Source organism: Heteronotia binoei, chromosome 1 (genome assembly GCF_032191835.1).
Source record: "Heteronotia binoei isolate CCM8104 ecotype False Entrance Well chromosome 1, APGP_CSIRO_Hbin_v1, whole genome shotgun sequence".
NCBI classification, from domain to species: Eukaryota; Metazoa; Chordata; class Lepidosauria; order Squamata; family Gekkonidae; genus Heteronotia; species Heteronotia binoei.
The window spans coordinates 270,851,310-270,871,056 of record NC_083223.1 but is presented as its reverse complement, the minus strand read 5'-3'; the positions used below and the strand labels follow the sequence as shown (position 1 = coordinate 270,871,056).

The 19,747-nt window shown below is 46.0% G+C and overlaps 1 protein-coding gene across 1 annotated transcript; it reads left to right on the top strand.

The window, feature by feature from the left end:
- The first annotated feature begins 753 nt into the window (after positions 1-753).
- LOC132583076 (uncharacterized) lies at positions 754-19,438 on the top strand. Its single transcript, XM_060254778.1, has 7 exons — positions 754-885; positions 3,212-3,373; positions 6,470-6,511; positions 8,688-8,885; positions 12,235-12,276; positions 14,090-14,131; positions 19,280-19,438. The coding sequence occupies exons 1-7, from the start codon at positions 754-756 to the stop codon at positions 19,379-19,381; spliced, it is 720 nt and encodes a 239-aa protein (XP_060110761.1). The 3' UTR covers positions 19,382-19,438.
- Positions 19,439-19,747: the final 309 nt, after the last annotated feature.

Here is a 19,747-nt window from a genome sequence, read left to right as displayed (position 1 = left end):
AGGGGGCTGAGAGAGCTCTTACACCAGATGCCCTTTCAAGGACAACTCCTATGAAAGCTATGGCTGACCCAAGGCCATTCCAGCAGGTGCAAGTGGAGGAGTGGGGAATCAAATCTGGTTCTCCCAGATAAGAGACTTCACACTTAACCACTACACCAAACTGGCTCTCCCAGAAGCTGCCCTTTCAAGGACAACTCCTGCCAGAGCTACAGCTGACCCAAGGCCATTCCAGCAGGTGCAAGTGCAGGAGTGGGGAATCAAACCTGGTTCTCCCAGATAAGAATCCACGCACTTAACTACTACACCAAACTTCCTGCCAGGAGATGCCAGGAAGTAGGGCATTGCTTACCGTCTCTCCCCACCCCCCTCCATGGCTTTTAAAAAAGAAATCTTTGCATGACCCAAACTAAATCCCAAGGAACGATGAACTGAAACTGGGAAGCTAAATTCCTGCTCTGGACTAGAATTCTAGGGGCAAAAGCTATCGCTTCCCAAGGAGATCTGACACCGAATTTAAAAGACAACGTTTCCCTCCCCAACTTTTCATCTTTGTTTGAAGCATTTCTCTCACGAAATTTGAATATATCCGTGGAGACAAGACATGCCAGAGTAGTTCAGGATGGCTTTTCTATAACGATAAACAGGGTTATACAATAAAAGAATGTTCCAGAAAGGTGCTTAATAAAGGGAAAGGGAATTGCCAAAAAAGGAAAGTGGCTTCGATATCTCCAGAATATTCTTACGCTCCTTCCAATGGAAGAAAAAGTTTACCTGCGTGAAGCCAGGAAATTGGAGGCTGCACAGAGCATCATGGTGGAAACATTCTGGCACTTACCGAAACAGAATGGTGGCCGCAATGTCCCTGAGCTATCGGAGAACATTATAGTACAGTGGTTAGAGTGTCTGACTGTGAGCTAGGAGACCCAGTTCTGAATTCCCAATCTGTCATGCAAGTTTGCTCAGTATTCTTGGGTGAGTTAAACACACTCCGGCTAACCTGTCTCACAGGGAAGTTGTTGTTAGGATAAAATAAAGGAGAGGAGAGGTCTTTAAAGACCTATCTTTGGTAACAAAGTCAACAGAGATGGAAAGGGTGGAAAGTGTCTCATTTCTGACCAATCAGAGATGTAACAAGGTGATTCAAATTCAGATCTCCTCCACCCTTTCACGGAAGGTTCTTCCCTAACCTTAGAGCTGTCACATGAGTCAAAAGAACTCACTCCCATCCCAGGGCAAGGACTTCTGTTAGGGGAAGGCAGCTATAAACGAAGTTTTGCAAAATACAAGAATAAGACTACTCTCACCGTAGTCAGTGCAAAGAAGAAGAAGACAACATTGGATTTATACCCTACCCTACGCTCTGAATCTCAGAGTGGCTTACAATCTCCTTTACCTTCCTCCCTGACAACCAAGGACAGCTCTGCGAGAGCTATGGCTGACCCAAAGCCATTCCAGCAGCTGCAAATGGAGAAGTGGGGAATCGAACCAGCTCCTTCCAGATAAGAGATGGCCCCTCTGCAAGAAGAAGAAGAAGAAGAAGAAGAAGAAGATGATGATGATGATGATGATGATGATGATGATGATGATGATGATGATGATGATGATGATATCAGAAATGCGACTTGGCACACCTGCTGTTTCAATTGCTGTCAATGGTCTCTCTCTCTCTCTCTCGGCTTGACTTCGCGAACCAAGATTTAAGAAAGGTGCAGTAGTCCACGTCTATTGCAGGCTTGCTGGTGGCTGACAAGACCAATGCGGGACAGGCAGGTCTGGCCACAGTGGCTGCAGGGGAAAAGTCTGATTTGGGGTTGGTGCTGTAGCAGTACAATTCTTCCTCGATCTCCTTTTGTCCTCAAGACCAGCTATGCGTGCGTTCTCAAAAGAAGAGACAGCCTGGTGGATGGTGTGCCTCCATGCTTTGCGATCTGAGGCTAGGTCAGACCACTGGTGATGGTTAATGCAACAGGTACCAAGGGATTTCTTCAAGGAGTCCTTGTACCTCTTCTTTGGTGCCCCTCTATTTCGATGGCCAGTGGAAAGTTCGCCATACAGGGCAATCTTGGGAAGGCGGTGGTTTTCCATCCTGGAGATATGCCCTGCCCAGCGCAGCTGCATCTTTAACATTAAAAGACTAAAACTACGTAGGGTAGCCGAAGCAGGCTCAGGGTGGCTCACGCTAAGAGGCCACAAGGCCAACATTAAAAACAAAGTGTGCAATTGCAATAAAAAAGGCCAACACCATGCTGGGAATTATTGGGAATTGAAAACAAATCAGCCAGTATCATAATGCCCCTGTATAAATCGATGGTGTGGTCTCATTTGGAATACTGTGTACAATTCTGGTCACCGCACCTTAAAAAGGACATTATAGCATTGGAAAAGGTGCAGAAAAGGGCAATGATTAAAGGGTTAATCACTTTCCCTATGAAAAAAGGTTAAAATGCTTGGGGCTCTTTAGCTTGGAGAAACGTCGACTTTGGGGTGACATGATAGAGGTTTACATGATTATGCACGGGTTAGAGAAGGTAGAGAAAGAAGTACTTTTCTCCCTTTCTCACAATACAAGAACTCGTGGGCATTCGATGAAATTGCTGAGCAGTCGGGTTAGAATGGATAAAAGGAGGTACTGCCGTCCATCATCAGATAAAGCTGGATGTCATCTGCGTATCGATGACAACCCAGCCCAAACCTCTGAGCAATCTGGACAAGGGGGCTTCTCCCTGTTTTCACAGAAGTTGCCCCGGAGCTGTGAGTTGGCATGGCGTTCTTGGGCAGCAAGCAGCATCCTCTTCCGAGTGGTTTCTGCTTGCCGCTGGAGAATGGCGGCCAACTCACAGCTCCGGGGAAACTTTTGCAAAAACGGAGTGAAACACCGGGATCAAAAGGGCTCTCCACTCAGACAAGCCCTAGTGTGAAATCGGCCTGAGCGTCTACAATAATATTGTGTGCACTGCTGGAAACTGGTGAGAGGGGTGTCATGGCACTTGTGAATGTGTTTTGCCTTGGTTGATACTTGCATGCAGAACAAATCATAGGGTGCCACATTATGTTGATGGCCGTTAGCATCCGGGTTGTGCTGGCTCCGAATATGAAGGCTCACTCCGCAACTCTAAAGCGCGTTATGAACGAGTGAAACTCCCCTCCAAAAGATATGCATATTTATAGACAAACAGACATATGCACACTGTCCTGGGTGTTGCCTTTCTAGATCAGCAGCCAGCTCAAGATGCCCTTGTCTTCATTTGAAGAGGCCATGAAAACGATAGCCTGTGTTTTCAGTGAATACCTGGAGAAAAAGAAGGGTGCTTGTGGGATGTCTAAGGATCGGCTAAATCAGATGATGGAAGAGCAGCTTCCACACATTGAGAAGGTGAGGAGGGATATAAAGTTTGGCTTTTTGTGTAGAAGGAAGTGGTGGCTGAGAGGTGATATGATCACCATCTTCAAGTACTTGAAAGGCTGTCATAGTGTGGAATGTTTTCTGTAGCCCCAGAAGGTAGGACCAGAACCAATGGGTTGAAATTAAATCAAAAGGGTTTCCAGCTCAACATTAGGAAGAACTTCCTGACCATTAGAGCGGTTCCTCAGTGGAACAGGCTTTCTCGGGAGGTGGTGGGCTCTCCTTCCTTGAAGGTTTTTAAACAGAGGCTAGATGGCCATCTGACAGCAATGAGGATCCTGTGAATTTAGGGGGAAGAACTTCCTGACCATCAGGGCGGTTCCTCAGTGGAACAGGCTTCCTCAGGAGGTGGTGGGCTCTCCTTCCTTGGAGGTTTTTCAACAGAGGCTAGATGGCCATCTGACAGCAATGAGGATCCTATAAATTTAGGGGGAAGAACTTCCTGACCGTCAAAGCAGTTCCTCAGTGGAACAGGCTTCCTCAGGAGGTGGTGGGCTCTGCTTTCTTGGAGGTTTTTAAACAGAGGCTGGACAGCAATGAAGATCCTGTGAATTTAGGGGAAGGTATTTGTGAGTTTCCTGCATTGTGCAGGGGGTTGGACTAGACAACCCTGGAAGTCCCTTCTATGACTTCCTAAACTGGGCTGATAGATGGAGGTGGTCGGATGGAGAAAGATGAAGAAAGGTGATGTCAGGTGGATATCCAGCTCTTTGCTACGCAGTTCTGCAAAAGTTGACAAGCCACTGACCAGATAAGCAGAAAAGGGACAAAGTTATTGGATGCTGGACTGGTTTAGGGGAGTCTTGCAAGCCCTCCCCAGCTGTATCCTCCTCTGATAACGTTCAAGAGAAACAGGAGACAGAGATTCCAGCATTATTGTACGTTAGTTTCATATGATCAATGGATAACTGATTTAGGAGTTGCAAATGAGAAACAATACTATCATGAAGGTCGCCCCTTGTCCTGCCTCCACGTGGGATAAAAACTTGTCAAAAGGAGAGGAGATTCCTTTATAGGAGCCTTCTCAGATCTTCATTAGCTAAGGGAATCCATGTACTTTGTCCATTTGAGTGGAAGTTCCAAGTGTGCTTTGTAGTGCTTTACACCGAGGTGTGCATAAGCAATCTCGCTACAACAGGCAGGGGTGGAATTCTAGCAGGAGCACCTTTGCATATTAGGCCACATTCCCTTCTGTAGCCAATCCTCCAAGAGCTTACAGAAGGCCCTGTTATAAGAACTCTGTAAACTCTTGGAGGAATGGCTACATAAGGGGTGTGTGGCCTAATATGCAAAGGAGCTCCTGCTAGAATTCCACCCCTGATAATAGGTGTCAATTCAAAACCACTAAGAAAAAAAAGAAGGAAGGAAGGAAGGAAGGAAGGAAGGAAGGAAGGAAGGAAGGAAGGAAGGAAGGAAGGAAGGAAGGAAGGAAGGAAGGAAGGAAGGAAGGAAGGAAGGAAGGAAGGAAGGAAGGAAGGAAGGAAGGAAGATTTGGTTTATACCCTGCCCTTCACTCAGACTCTTAAAGCTATTTCCAATCTCATTCCCTTCCTCTTTCCACAACAAACACCCTGTGAGGTAGGTGGAGCTGAGGGAGCTCTGAGAGAACTGCTCTTAAGAACAGCTCTGAGAGAACTGTGACTGTGTCAAGACAGTGTGTGTTTGCAATAAAAAAGGCCAACGCCATGCTGGGAATTATTAGGAAGGGAATTGAAAACAAATCAGCCAGCATCATAATGCCCCTGTATAAATCAATGGTGCAGTCTCATTTGGAGTACTGTGTGCAGTTCTGGTCGCCGCACCTCAAAAAGGATATTATAGCATTGGAGAACGTCCAGAGAAGAGCAACTAGAATGATTAAAGGGCTGGAGCACTTTCCCTATGAAGAAAGGTTGAAACGCTTGGGACTCTTTAGCTTGGAGAAACGTCGACTGCGAGGTGACATGATAGAGGTTTACAAGATAATGCATGGGATGGAGAAAGTAGCGAAAGAAGTACTTTTCAACCTTTCTCACAATACAAGAACTCGTGGGCATTCGAGGAAATTGCTGAGAAGACAGGTTGAAACGGATAAAAGGAAGTACTTCTTCACCCAAAGGGTGATTAACATGTGGAATTCACTGCCACAGGAGGTGGTGGCGGCCACAAGTATAGCCACCTTCAAGAAGGGTTTAGATAAATATATGGAGTACAGGTCCATCAGTGGCTATTAGCCACAGTGTATGTGTGTATATAAAAAATTTTGCCACTGTGTGACACAGAGTGTTGGACTTGATGGGCCGTTGGCCTGATCCAACATGGCTTCTCTTATGTGACACAGAGTGTTGGACTTGATGGGCCATTGGCCTGATCCAACATGGCTTCTCTTATGTTCTTATGACTGCCCCAGGGTCACCCAGCAGCTGCTTGTGGAGGAGTGGGGAATGAAACCCAGAATGACAGATTAGAATTCACTGCTCTTAACTGCTGCACCAAACACGACATCAAAATTAGGAAACTTCATAGCAGATCTCTCATACTCTAGCACCACCAGGCTATCCCTGAGAACCCAAGGAGAATCAAGGAACAAAGAGTCCTGGACTAGACTATGCAATAAATTATATTCCTAACATGCCTCTCAAGTTGTAGTCTCCCAAATTGTAGTTCCCCCATGAGAAAAACAGGACTATCACTGTTTTACTTAAGATCCGAGCTCTGACTTAAAATCACAGAATCATGCAGTTGGAAGGGATTTCCATGGTCCCCTAGTCCACCCTCCCTGCACAATCCACAAGTACGCATCCCCCCACAGACATCCATTGACCTCTATTCCGTGCTCAGAAGATGAGAGAGAGGGAGAACCTTGCTTTTATATTAAAGGTAGTCCCCTGTGCAAGCACCAGTCGCTTCCGAGTCTGGGGTGACATTGCTTTCACAACGTTTTCACGGCAGACTTTTTACAGAGTGATTTGCAATATTAGGAGTGTTTTAATTAATTTGACATTGCTTATTTTCCAACATGAAAATACGACTCAGCATCTTCTGGATGCCTCTAACCATCCTTTAACGTTCACTCTTCACCCACAGACTGAAATCCGCCCAGGAGTTTTTGCGTTGAGAGTACCACTGGTAGGTAACATGAATGCACTTTCGTTAACAACCTAAGAGTGCTTTTGGATCAGGCCAGCGGTCCATCCTGTCTAGCACCGAAATAATAAAGAAAGGAACGAATCCCTAACCAGAAGACTCTCTGACCATACAAAAATACTATATTGCCAGGTTTTAAAACCCCCCAAATAATAATAGAAGAGTCTACAGTTCCAATGAACGTATTTCCTTCAGTGGGTGTTGCTAGGCAACCACAGCATTCCCTTCTCGATCTGGAGGAGCTGGAGGGTCCTTTCCAGGCCTGTTTTTGGCCTTTGAGGGAGGACTCGTGAGGGCTAGGCCTGGCTAGTTAATTGATTATGAAAGGTAAACATTTTTCCAGTATTTGCTTGATTTGGGAGAGAGAATCCTGTGAGTAATAGATATGTGTGCATTTGAGCATGTATGCATTTGAAGCGCCATTAACAGCCTTGGGAGGGGGGGCAGGGCCGAGAGTGCTTTGGAAGCCAACTAACCCCTATTTTTATTTATTTATTTCATTCCATTTATATCCCGCCCTCCCCGCTGAGGCGGGCTCAGGGCAGCTTACATAGACATGCATATATGCATGAGTAGACATAGTGGCGGGACATAAAAAACATAAAACTTAAACTTAAAACCATAAAAAAACATAAAACTTAGTGGCGGGACATAAAAACCATAAAAACATAAAACTTAAAACCATAAAAAACATTAAACATAAAACTTAAGATCATAGCACCGAAATGTTAGCTATTCTATGTTTGTATACTAACATTTCGGTGCTATGATCTTAAGTTTCAGATTTATAATTCTCAGTAAAGCAGAACTTAGATTGTCCTCTCCGCCGCTGCTGTATAGCAGATTGCTAGGGGTGGTCCATATGTTGCCTAAAAACTGTAGTGGCCAGCAGTCTAGTTGACAAAGGCCTGGTGGAAGAGTGCCGGCTTACAGGCCCTGCAGAACAGTATCAGCTGTCGCAGGGCCCTAACTTCTTCCGGCTATGTTCCAACTATGACATCATAAGTCCGAGTTGCGCCATTCTAAGCCCCTCTACGCAAGCGGGAGTTGTGCTTGTCTACACCCGCCTCAGTGCACACCCATCCCTGGCTTCTGGTGGAAGCCAGCCAGCGGCACAACTGGGACGGAGGCAACTATGCTAGTGTAGGAGGGTCTCTTAAAAATATGTAATAGAGAAAATTTGGGCAATGCAGGGATATGCTGAATTTTACCTAGAACTTCAAATGACTAAAATGCGGCTGTTATACAGAAGAAACGTGTTGCTAAAAAAAACACTGGGGGAAATGGAAGGCAGCAGTAAAAGAGGAAAACCAAACATGAGATGGACTGAAGAAGAAGAAGAAGTTGATGATGATGATAATAATATTGAAGCAATGTTTTTTCCTCAGCGTTCTCAAGCCAACCGTTTCCTTCTTCATCACAACAGGTTTCAGAACCTCCCAAGCTAGTTAAAGTGATGATATCCTCCATGGGCCGTCCTAATAAAGGGCCCTCGGTATCCATTTCATATCAGAATATTCATTCACAGGTTGGTTGTCTGTGACTTGTACGCCATTAGATGATGAATTCCTTTGGCCTGAATTAGAGGAGCAGGTAAAATCCCTTATCACAGTTCTAGTTTTTGAATGAGAACTGTCACGGGGTCTCAGGGAATATAGATCTCGTATTATATTATCTTTAAATACACGAACCGGAAAAACTCCTCTTGTACTCAAGTTCGTTTTTTCCTTGTGGAGCAGGGAGGGAATCCTGGCAGAGAAGAAGGAAAGTAAGACTCTCTGGATTTGATTCTGGTGGTTAAGCGGCTCTATTGAAACAAGATCAATTGGAGCTGTATTAATCCCCAAGAGTTCACTAAGACGTCTCTTGGCCGTGTATTTACTTCCCCAGCTTGGGTACAATCCCCTGTACTTGCATATCATCAGGACAATTTTGCTTGGCTGTAGGATCAGTTGCTGCAAGTTGCCACCACTCCCTCTCCGCAACTTACTGCCGAGACCACCATGGGCTGCAATCATTTTGAGTAGTTGCCGAGTTGGTAGACAGGTGCTGACTGTTCTGAGAGAGACAGCCCTGCAATCGTTGTTGTAAGAGCTTTAAATTGAGTTATAATCTCCCCCACTCCTTTAAAAACACAGTCAACAGTTCTTGCAATTAGATCCAAAATATTGCAACTTGCAAGTGGGGGCTCAACCTCTCCCAACAATTGCTGGCTGGGAGGCTTCCACACCCCACCATCATCCACAGCCAACGCCCTCCGCTCCAGCTGAGGAGAAAGCCGAGAAAGAGAGCCACACTCCCCCTCCTCCCCCAGGAAATCCAGGAAATCCGAGTCCTCCACAAGAGGAGAAAAGCGGTTTGTAATCTTAACATTATATTCCACAAAATGTCCAGCTTGCTTTATCTTGGAGGGAAAGAAATCCTTAATTTTCGTCTGCTTGCATTTGGGTGAGGTTCCCAGCTCGTCAGCGTCAGCATCCGTATCTCTGGGCCTCTTTGCCGCCATTAATGAGGTTTAAATTTAAGTTTCAAAATATAGCTACCCTCCACTAATAGAAAAGTGCCAATATGAAGCAGCAGCTAAGCCTTGTCTTGGGTCTTTCAGTGCCAAGGTCAGAGATAAGAGCCTCATAAACAGCCTTGAGTTAGGGAGCATAAAAACCATTTATCAAATCCATTCCCTGAGAAGCCAATTTTAAAAAGGAGCAGGAAAAGCAGAGAGAAAAAAACAAGAATCTCACAGACCGCAGCAATCATGCAGCCTCCCTCTGCCCTAAAAGGGAAATGGATCCGAATCGAACCAGGTGGCAACCAAATGGCAACCTTGAGGGTGACAAATATGGTGAATTTACTTATTTTAGCGGTAAGAGAGCCAGCGTGATTGATTATTTATTAATTTCTCCATCTCTCTGCTGTAACCTAGTATATTTTGAAGTTGGGTCGCTCCCAGAGAGCGACCACCAACCTCTTATATTTTTGACTTTGGCTCGGAATCCAATATGTGCCCCTGTGGTTATATCTCCCGATATTGAAATTACGACAAATATACGCTTGAGATGGTCAGATGCACTCCAAAATGAATTACATCAAGTGCTTTATAGTGATCCACTCCTGGAAACCAAAAGAAAAATCTTGGATTCAGAAGATTCTGAGACTATTTTGTCACTTTATGAAGAATTAACTGACTCCTTAAAACCCTTCTTAGTTAAGAAAGGCAAACCATCAGTTGGTAGGCAATATGTTATCCATGGATGGTTTGATAGAGAATGCGCTGATATGAAAAAAAAGCTTAGGTGTGCTGTCAGAACCCATAAGCAAAAGGAGGTAACTTTTTTACCAAAATCTTTTTTTGAGCTTCATAGTAGCTACAAATCTTTAATTAAGGGGGGGAAATGGAAATATGCACTTGTAATCGGCGCATATGCGCACATCCCCATTCGGCTTCACCGGGGTAACTATCGGGGTTTCCCATGAGGCGTAGGAAATGGGTTCTAGCACTCCCTGGGCCATGAGGTGGTCTAGCTCTGCTTCAATTTTAGGCTTCAGAGCAAACGGAACCCGCCTGGCCTTCAGCCTTATGGGTCGCACGTGGAGGTCGAGGGGTAAGGATATGGGAGGGCCCTTGTAGCATCCCAAGGCCCCATCAAACACCTCTGGGAACTCCCTACACACGTTTTCAAATCCCTGCGTCCCCAGCTGCTGCACCCCCATGATCTTTATTCCCAGCAGCCGGAACCAGGCCAGGCCCAACAAGGTGGTGAGCTGCCGCTTAACCACTAGTATGTCCAGTTTATCCCTAAACCCATTATACTCCACCCCCACCGTGACCCATCCCAGAATCTGAACGGGGTTCTTTTGAAAGTCCCGGAGTACAAAGCATGCCGGTCGCAGCCTGGGCCGGCCACATGGGCACAGCTTTCTCAAAGACTCCTCCGATATTATGGAGATGGAGGAGCCCGAGTCCAGTTCCATCAGGCAGGGTTTGCCCTCGATCCTGACCGAGACATTGACCTTTTGGGGGTATCGTCTGGCAAGTTCATTACCTGTACGCTGGTCGAGGCGGTCGAGTAGTCCCCGGTCAATTCCTGGTTGGTGGACTGGCGTCGGCAGGTGGCCTTGGCCCAGCAAGCCCGCACAATGTGGCCCATCTTGCCACAGCTCCTACAGACCACGTTGTGGTAGGGTAAGTCCTGTCACTCGTGTTGGTCTCCACAGCTGGCACACTTGGTGGCGGCTGGTCTCTCGGTCGCTCGGGATCGCGGGGTCGCTCGTGGGCCCGTCCCTGTTTGGTGGCGTAGCTGGTGTGCCTCTTCTTCCTCTGTTTTGTTGCAAACCTATGAATTAATGACCTGTTATGTCTTGAAACACAAGCCGATGTACCGCATGGCAATCGCTACAGAGGCGACCCACGAGTCCCCGAATGTAGCTTGCCAGACGCCCCCCCCCCCCAAGATCTGTGGCAGGAAGTTTGACTGACCAGGATTGGACTGGTCAGACTGGGGGGCAGGTCCATCCCTGTTTGGCGGCATAGCTGGTGTGCCTCTTCTTCCTCTGGTTGGCTTGGCCCCATCTCTTCCTGATGGACAGCTTTGGCCCTCGTGTTGTGGAAGGTTTTTGTGGTTCACTCAAATGAAACGGCCTCGTTGAAGGCGCCCTGGAGGGTGAGCTCTTCCCTTGAGAAGAGCTTTTGTTGCAGTCTTTCATCCTTCAGGCCCCAGGCAAAACGGTTCCTCAGGGTCTCTTCTAGCTTGTCGAAGCTACAGTTGCCTGTGATTTGGCGGAGAGCAGCCAGGTAGTCCGCTGCCGTCTCTCCCGCCTCTTGGTCCCTCTTGTGGAAGAGGAACTGGTGGGCGATGAATGAGGGTTGGGGCAAGAAGTGCCCGGTGAGGAGTCGGACTATCTCCTCGTATGTCTTCTCCGTGATCCTCGCGGGGGCCGAGAGACCTTTGGCGATCTCGAACGTGGCCTCTCCACAGACGCTCAGGAGGACGTCTCTCTTTTGGCTATCCTCCGTTATCATGTTCGCTCGAAGGTAGCAGTCGACCCACTCCGTGTAGGTCTCCCACCTCTCCGGAGTAGCAGGGTTGAACTCTTCGAGATGGCCCATGGTTCTGCTCTGGTTAGCCATGGTGGCTGCGGCAGCAGGCGCTTCTGTCTCCTAGGATGGTTTGCCTTCTTTGTCTCTGGCCAGGACCGCGAAGTCCCTCGGGAGTTGGCTGGCTAGAATCCCATCCTCATCACCACTGTAATGTACTGAGAACCGAGACGGTTTGAAGGCAACATGGTTTATTTCGTAGCACATTACAAGAGAGAGCACACGCGGGCCGGGTCCCGCTTATATACACTTCCCGGAACTGCCCCCCAGTCTGACCAGTCCAATCCTGGTCAGTCAAACTTCCCACCACAGATCTTGGTGGGCGGGGTGTCTGGCGAGCTACATCCGGGGACTCGTGGGTCGCCTCTGTAGCGATCACCATGCGGTACATCGGCTTGTGTTTCAAGACATAACAGGTCATTAATGCATAGGTTTGCAACAAATCAGAAGACACTTAATGGCATTTCTCTCACACACATAGATGGCATATCTTGCTTTTAGATGAGGAGGGTTTTAATTCATGGGACATTACTTATTCCATCTTGAAAATGTGATTCAGCATCTTCTGGATGTCCCTAACCATCCTTTAATGTTCACTCTTCACCCACAGACTGAAATCAGCCCAGGAGTTTTTGCGTTGAGAGTACCACTGGTAGGTAACATGAATGCACTTTCGTTAACAACCTAAGAGTGCTTTTGGATCAGACTAGCAGTCCATCCTGTCTAGCAACCAAATAATAAAGAAAGGAATAAATCCCTAACCAGAAGACTCTCTGACCATACAAAAATACTAATTGCCAGGTTTTAACCCCCCCCCCCCAAATAATAAAAGAAGAGTCTATAGATCCAATGAATGTATTTCCTTCAGTGGGTGTTGCTAGGCAACCACAGCATTCCCTTTTTGATCTGCAGGAGCTGGAGGGTCCTTTCCAGGGCTTTTTTTGGCCTTTGAGGGAGGACTCATGAGGGCTAGGCCTGGCTAGTTAATTGATTATGAAAGGTAAACATTTTCCAGTATTTGCTTGATTTGGGAGAGAGAATCCTGTGGGTAACAGACATGTGTGCATTTGAGCATGTATGCATTTGAAGCGCCATTAACAGCCTCGGGGGGGGGGCAGGGCCGAGAGTGCTTTGGAAGCCAACTAACCCCTATTTTTATTTGTTTATTTCATTCCATTTATATCCCACCCTCCCCGCTGAGGCGGGCTCAGGGCGGCTTACATAGACATGCATATATGCATGAGTAGACATAGTGGTGGGACATAAAAAACATAAAACAGTATACAAACATAGAATAGCTAACATTTCGGTGCTATGATCTTAAGTTTCAGATTTATAATTCTCGGTAAAGCAGATCTTAGCTTGTCCTCTCCGCTGCTGCTATATAGCAGATTGCTAGGGGCGGTCCATATGTTGCCTAAAAACTGTAGTGGCCAGCAGTCTAGTTCACAAAGGCCTGGTGGAAGAGTGCCGGCTTACAGGCCCTGCAGAACGGTATCAGCTGTCGCAGGGCCCTAACTTCTTCCGGCTATGTTCCAACTATGACATCATAAGTGCGAGTTGCGCCATTCTAAGTCCCTCGATGCTGGCGCAAGCGGGAGTTGCGCTTGTCTACACCCGCCTCAGTGCACACCCATCCCTGGCTTCTAGTGGAAGCCAGCCAACGTCGCAACTGGGATGGAGGCAACTATGCTAGTGTATGTAATATGTAAATAAAATATGTAATAGAGAAAATATGGGCAATGCAGGGATATCCTGAATTTTACCTAGAACTTAAAATGACTAAAATGCGGCTGTTATACAGAAGAAACGTGTTGCTAAAAAAAGACAATAACACTGGGAAAAATGGAAGGCAGCCGTAAAAGAGGAAAACACAACACGAGATGGACTGAAGAAGAAGAAGAAGAAGTTGATAATGATGATAATATTGGATTTATACCCTGCTCTCCACTCCAAATCTTACAGACTCAGAGCGGCTTACAAACCCCTTTACTTTCCTCTCCCACAACAGGCACCCTTTGAGGTAGGTGAAGCTGAGAGATCTCCCAGAAGCTGCACTTTCAAGGACAGCTCTGTGAGAGCTATGGCTGACCCAAGGCCATTCCAGCAGCTGCAAGTGGAGAAGTGGAGACTCAGACCTGGTTCTCCCAGATAAGAGTCCTCACATTTAGCCACTACACCAAACGGGCTCTCAAAAACTAAGCCGCAGTGCTCAGTTTGCAAGAGGAGAACAAGGTTGGTAACTATGAATCTTGTAGAGGTCATTAATTCATAGGTTTGCAACAAATCAGAAGACAGTTAATGGCATTTCTCTCACACACATAGATGGCAAATCTTGCTTTTAGACGAGGAGGGTTTTAATTCATGGGACATTACTTATTCCATCTTGAAAATGTGATTCAGCATCTTTTGGATTTCTCTCACCATCCTCTAACCATTCTCTAACCATCACTGTTCACCCATAGGAAGAAAACCACTCAGAAGTTTTTGTGGTCAACCTCATGGTGGTAGGTAACATGAATATTTCAGTCCAGTGGCACCTTTAAGACCAACAAAGTTGCATTCAAGGAATACAATTAACGCTCTACACACTTTTCTTACGTATTCCTTATTATAATTTGCATCCGTCACTCTTAACACAATTTCTATAACTCAAAAAGAGTCCAAAGTCCACAACTAGAAACACTATTTCAAGTGAGAACCAAACTGGATGTTGCAAACGATAGGTATCAAGAACCATTTGCGCAGACTAGAAATACTAAGGAAAGTCGATGTGAGCAATTGCCTTAGCATGGGTTCCTGATAAAAGAATACGCGGCCGATGGACGTGGCGAATGAAGCACGAATTAAACACTTGTTGAATAGAGGACTGCTACATCTGGTAGTATCTGCATTTACTAGCAAGAGGGATGTAAAGGCAGCAGGATTTGGTACCTATTATTTGTAGCATGTAATCTACACAGTGTTTTGTTTTGTTTTTTTCTTACTAATCTGTACACTGTGGTTTCCGGTTTGCCCAATCCCCAGTTGGAATACAAAAATACAAAAATACAAGATATTGTGCACACTCTTAACTGGTGTATATAAAGTTCTATTATAATGAAATGAGCAGCCCACAACAGTGGGCATACATTCATACAGTATAAATAACAGTCTCAAAACAATACTCCAAGGAGGACCCCACACAGTACAAAGACTCAAAAATAATGTTCCGCAGGAGTCCCTCCGTTGTTAGTTGACTTCTGAAACTCCAGCCAAGTTCTTTCTCAAACGCCCCTTTAGGTATCTAAATACCTAAATGGGCGTTTGAGAAAGAACTTGGCTGGAGTTTTCAGTTTGACTTACGAGAAAGCTGCAGGAGCAGCGGAACGCAATCAAATCCGGGGTTTGCGTGAAGGTTAGAATTTGTCCTTCAGAAGTCAACTAACAACGGAGGGACTCCTGCGGAACATTATTTTTGAGTCTTTGTACTCATTTTGGAAAACTCTGTGACTGTGTGGGGTCCTCCTTGGAGTATTGTTTTGAGACTGTTATTTATACTGTATGAATGTATGCCCACTGTTGTGGGCTGTTCATTTCATTATAATAGAACTTTATATACACCAGTTAAGAGTGTTTGCTTGTGCACAATATCTTGTATTTTTGTATTTTTGTATTTCATATATTGTGCTGCCACTGTTCTTTTGCAATCCCCAGTTGGAAGCAGGGGATCCCCCGGTTTGGAGGTCCTTCACCCCACTTCAGGATCATCAGAAAGCGGAGGGGAGGTGTCTGCTGGGCACTCCATTATTCCCTATGTAGACCAATTCCCATAGGGTATAATGGAGTATTGATCTGGGGGTATCTGGGGCTCGAGGGGGGGGGGCACTTGTTTCCGAGATAGAGGCATCACATTTGCAGCAAAGCATTTTATGCTTCTTCTCAAAATACCCTCCAAGTTTCAAAACCCAGGGGGTCCAATTGTATGAGCCCCATAAAAAGATGCCCCTCTCCATTATTTCCAGTGGCGGGAAAACATCTAAAAAGCGGGTGGTCCCTTTAAATGGGATGACCAGAACTCCCTTTGCAGTTCAATGATGCTTGTCACAACCTTGCTACTGGCTCCGCCCCAATGTCTCTTGGTTCCACCCTCAAAGTCTCCTGACTCCACCCCCCCCCCCCCAAAAGTCCCCAGATATTTCTTGAATTGCACTTGGCAACCCTAGATCCGTCTTCTCTAGCCAGCAAATAATTAAGAAAAAAAAATGAATCCTTGTGCAAACCATACAAAAGGAATACATTGGGGAGAGGGGTTAAAAGCCCCAAGGAGAACCTGTTGTAGCTTCAACAATTTTATTCCCTCATTGGCTGTTGCTAAGCAACCACAGCACTCCATGCTAGCTTTGAACAAGTTAAAGGCAGAGGGAAAGCCTTTAAGGGAGGATTCATGCAGATTAGGCCCAGGGAAAACACAACAAAGCAAATAGATGTGTCAGAATTGGAGACTGATGTGTAAAAGCATCCTTCCCAATGGCTGAGAATAACTGAGATCCTATTTGAACTCTCCGTCTCCTTTCAAGCATGGACAAATGGAGTATAACAATGGCATCTCGGTTAATTATACTCAGCAAGTGAGAGGGACGCATTTAAACATCTGCATCTAATTTTGACATGTTTATTTACTTCGCCGTGTTTCCCCTGAAATTAAATCCAAACAAATGGTGACCTTATAAACTTAACTTGTTATTCGTGTTTGGTCTTCGCATGTATTAAAACATCTTCATTATGTTACATGCTAATTTGCTGTAATATTTGAAACCCTACAAACTTTTCATCAAATTTCATGTGTGTGTGTGTGTGTGTGTGTGTCTTAATACTGAATAACAGATGTGTTTTAGGTCTGATTGGCTCAACTGCTAGGTTCCCAGATAATAAAGACAGGTTTTCTTTTCATCTCTGTGAAATCTTAGACAGGATGGGATGGGCATTGAAACAAGTATATCTTAAAGGCTGCTAACAGATGGGCAGTTTGGGGCACATGTGAGGCATCCCAAATTGGGCTGGCTCAGAAAGAAGCATCCTAAATTGTCCACATGCTCCCCCACAAGCCGTTCCCATCCTGTTTGTGTGGCGACTTGGCACGACTCGATGGTTGTTGCATACCATCCCTTGTAGATTGGTTCAGGCTTCATTTTTTTTCCCCATTCATTTTTTGCTTACGTGCCTGTGGAGAGCCAGTTTGGTGTAGTGGTTAAGTGTGCGGACTCTTATCTGGGAGAACCGAGTTTGATTCCCCACTCCTCCACTTGCGCCTGCTGGAATGGCCTTGGGTCAGCCATAGCTCTGACAGAGGTTGTCCTTGAAAGGGCAGCTGCTGTGAAAGCCCTCTCCAGCCCCACCCACCTCACAGGGTGTCTGTTGTGGGGGAGGAAGGTAAAGGAGATTGTCAGCCACTCTGAGACTCTTCGGAGTGGAGGGCGGGATATAAATCCAATATCTTCATCTACCTCACAGGGTATCTGTTGTGGGGGAGGAAAGTAAAGGAGATTGTGAGCCACTCTGAGACTCTTTGGAGACTCTGAGACTCTTCATCTACCTCACAGGGTGTCTGTTGTGGGGGAGGAAGGGAAAGAAGATTGTGAGCCGCTCTGAGACTCTTCAGAGGGGAGGGTGGGATATAAATCCAATATCTTTTTCTTCTTCTTCTTCACAATGTCCATGTGTATGAAAAGTAAGGAGGCTTTTCTTACACTCTGCCTCCTGACTGCTCACATTCCCTGGTGGTCTCCCATTCAAATACTTGTCAGGGTCAGCCCTGCTTAGCTTTTGAGATCTGATGAGATGGGGCTTGCCTGGGCCAGTGCGGTGTAGTGGTTAAGTGTGTGGACTCTTACCTGGGAGAACCGGGTTCGATTCCCCACTCCTCCACTTGCAGCTGCTGAAATGGCCTTGGATCAGCCGTAGCTCTCATAGGAGTTGTCCTTGAAAGGGCAGCTGCTGTGAGAGCCCTCTCAGCCCCACCCACCTCACAGGGTGTCTGTTGTGGGGGGAGAAGATCTAGGAGACTGTAAGCTGCTCTAAGTCTCTAATTCAGAGAGAAGGGTGGGGTATAAATCTGCAGTCATCTTCTTCTATCTGGGTCAGGGCCTCATCATTTCCATTTTGATCCAAGAGAGATTTGAAGAGAGGAGGGCCAAGAAGGAGAGTCTCCAAGACTTAAGAATTTCTCTTTGGAGATGTGTACCATAGAGTTTTTACATCCCAAATGGCTAGAGCGTCTGGGAAGACTATAGAGTTTTCCCGGAAAAGCCCAGAGCGGCGTCACCGTTTTGATGATGTTACTTCCAGGTGACATCATCATGCCAGTGACATAGGGTTCTCCCTGCTGGCCCAATGTGGGGGATTCCCTGCACGGACCAGGGGTTTGCCCTACTTTGAAATCCTGCATGTGGAAACCTAACATTTGAAGGAGAAAAATGAAAGGGCAAAAGCAAATAAAAAGAATCAATAGCTTTTTCTAAAGGAGTGAATTTCAAAAAGAAAAGACTTTCCGCTTCCCATAACAATGCTAGTGGAAGAATCAGCTTTCGTGGTTGCAAATGACTTAGGCCAAGGATTTCAAACTAAGAAGAAGAAGAATTGCAGATTTATACCACGCCTTCCCCCTGAATCAGAGTCTCAGGGTGGCTTACAATCTCCTATATCTTCTCCCCCCCACAACAGACACCCTGTGAGGTCGGTGGGGATAAGAGGGCTCTCACAGCAGCTGCCCTTTCAAGGACAATTCCTATGAGAGCTATGGCTAACCCAAGGTAATTCCAGCAACTGCAAGTGGAGGAGTGGGGAAGACGAAGAAGAAGAATTGCAGATTTATGCCCCGCCCTTCTCTCTGAATCAGAGTCTCAGAGCGGCTTACAATCTCCATTATCTTCTCCCCGCACAACAGACACCCTGTGAGGTGGGGAGGGGGGGCTGAGAGGGCTCTCCCAGCAGCTGTCCTTTCAAGGACAACCTCTGCCAGAGCTACGGCTGACCTAAGACCATTCCAGCAGGTGTAAGCGGAGGAGCGGGGAATCAAACCCGGTTCTCCCAGATTAGAGTCCGGACACTTTACCACTCCACCAAACTGGCTCTCTAAGGCTTGGAAATCTGGTAGCCTGTCTTACAGGCAGAAGGAAAAGGTGTTGCTTCCACATGCCTTAAGTGGCTGCCAGTGACAAGTGTGCTGGAAGAAGGGAACTCTATCGATTTCCAGGGCTTTTTTGGTAGAAAAAGCCCAGCCAGAATGTCTTTGCATATTAGGCCACACCCCTTGATGTCACCATTGTTTCCACATAGGGCTTCTTTTTAGAAAAAGCCCAGCAGGAAACCCTGCCGATCTCTATCATTTGTCTCAGAGAGATCTGTGAGATCCTTAAGAGTTTCACAGAGGATTATGAGTTATGAAATCCCTTCAGGGTTTGCACTGAGGTATGATATCATGGTATTGACAATGCCATTTTCCAGAGATCACAGAGTGTCTGAATCATGATTGAAAGGATCCTTTCCATCAGAATAATTGGTGGATAATAATAAACAGAGTTTGCTTCCCCCCCACCATGTGGACATGTTTGCGGGTTATCTAATAACCTTGGGGTTACCAGAGATATAACCACCTTTTAATCTTCACTTTCCAGGGACTGATGGGGGAATTTAACACGGAAACCTATGCATCTTGGGACCAGTTCCTTATGATGGCCGCAGAAGTACTTTTAGAATATTATAATTTTAGAAGATGATTATCTTCGATTCCACACAATGACACCATGAGACAATAAACAGTTGACTCAAACTTTCTGGAGCGGTCTCTGTGACTTTGTCATTGATCTGGTGGAAGTTTCTAACCCTCCTATTTTCCTCACATTAGTCACTGTGGTCTATAGCGGTGTCAAATCTGCAGATTCAATAACGAGTCGATGTAGATACAAAGAAACTAGTTTATTGATACTGGATACTTGTGGCCTAAGCCAAGGCTTGAAGAGACTGAAAACATACAGTAAATACATTGCATATAAGGAGCACTTCAAAGGCATTCCTACGGGCAGGGAAATTGTGCAGGGGACATTCACACATAGATGTTGCAAATACATTCTCATGTTGATTAG

Coding starts and splice junctions, on each gene's coding strand:
- LOC132583076 (XM_060254778.1), top strand. CDS start 754: ATGGAAGAAAAAGTTTACCTGCGTGAAGCCAGGAAATTGGAGGCTGCA. Junction 886..3,211: donor AGCTATCGGAGAACATTATA/GTACAGTGGTTA, acceptor TTGCCTTTCTAG/ATCAGCAGCCAGCTCAAGAT. Junction 8,886..12,234: donor TCCACAAGAGGAGAAAAGCG/GTTTGTAATCTT, acceptor CTTCACCCACAG/ACTGAAATCAGCCCAGGAGT.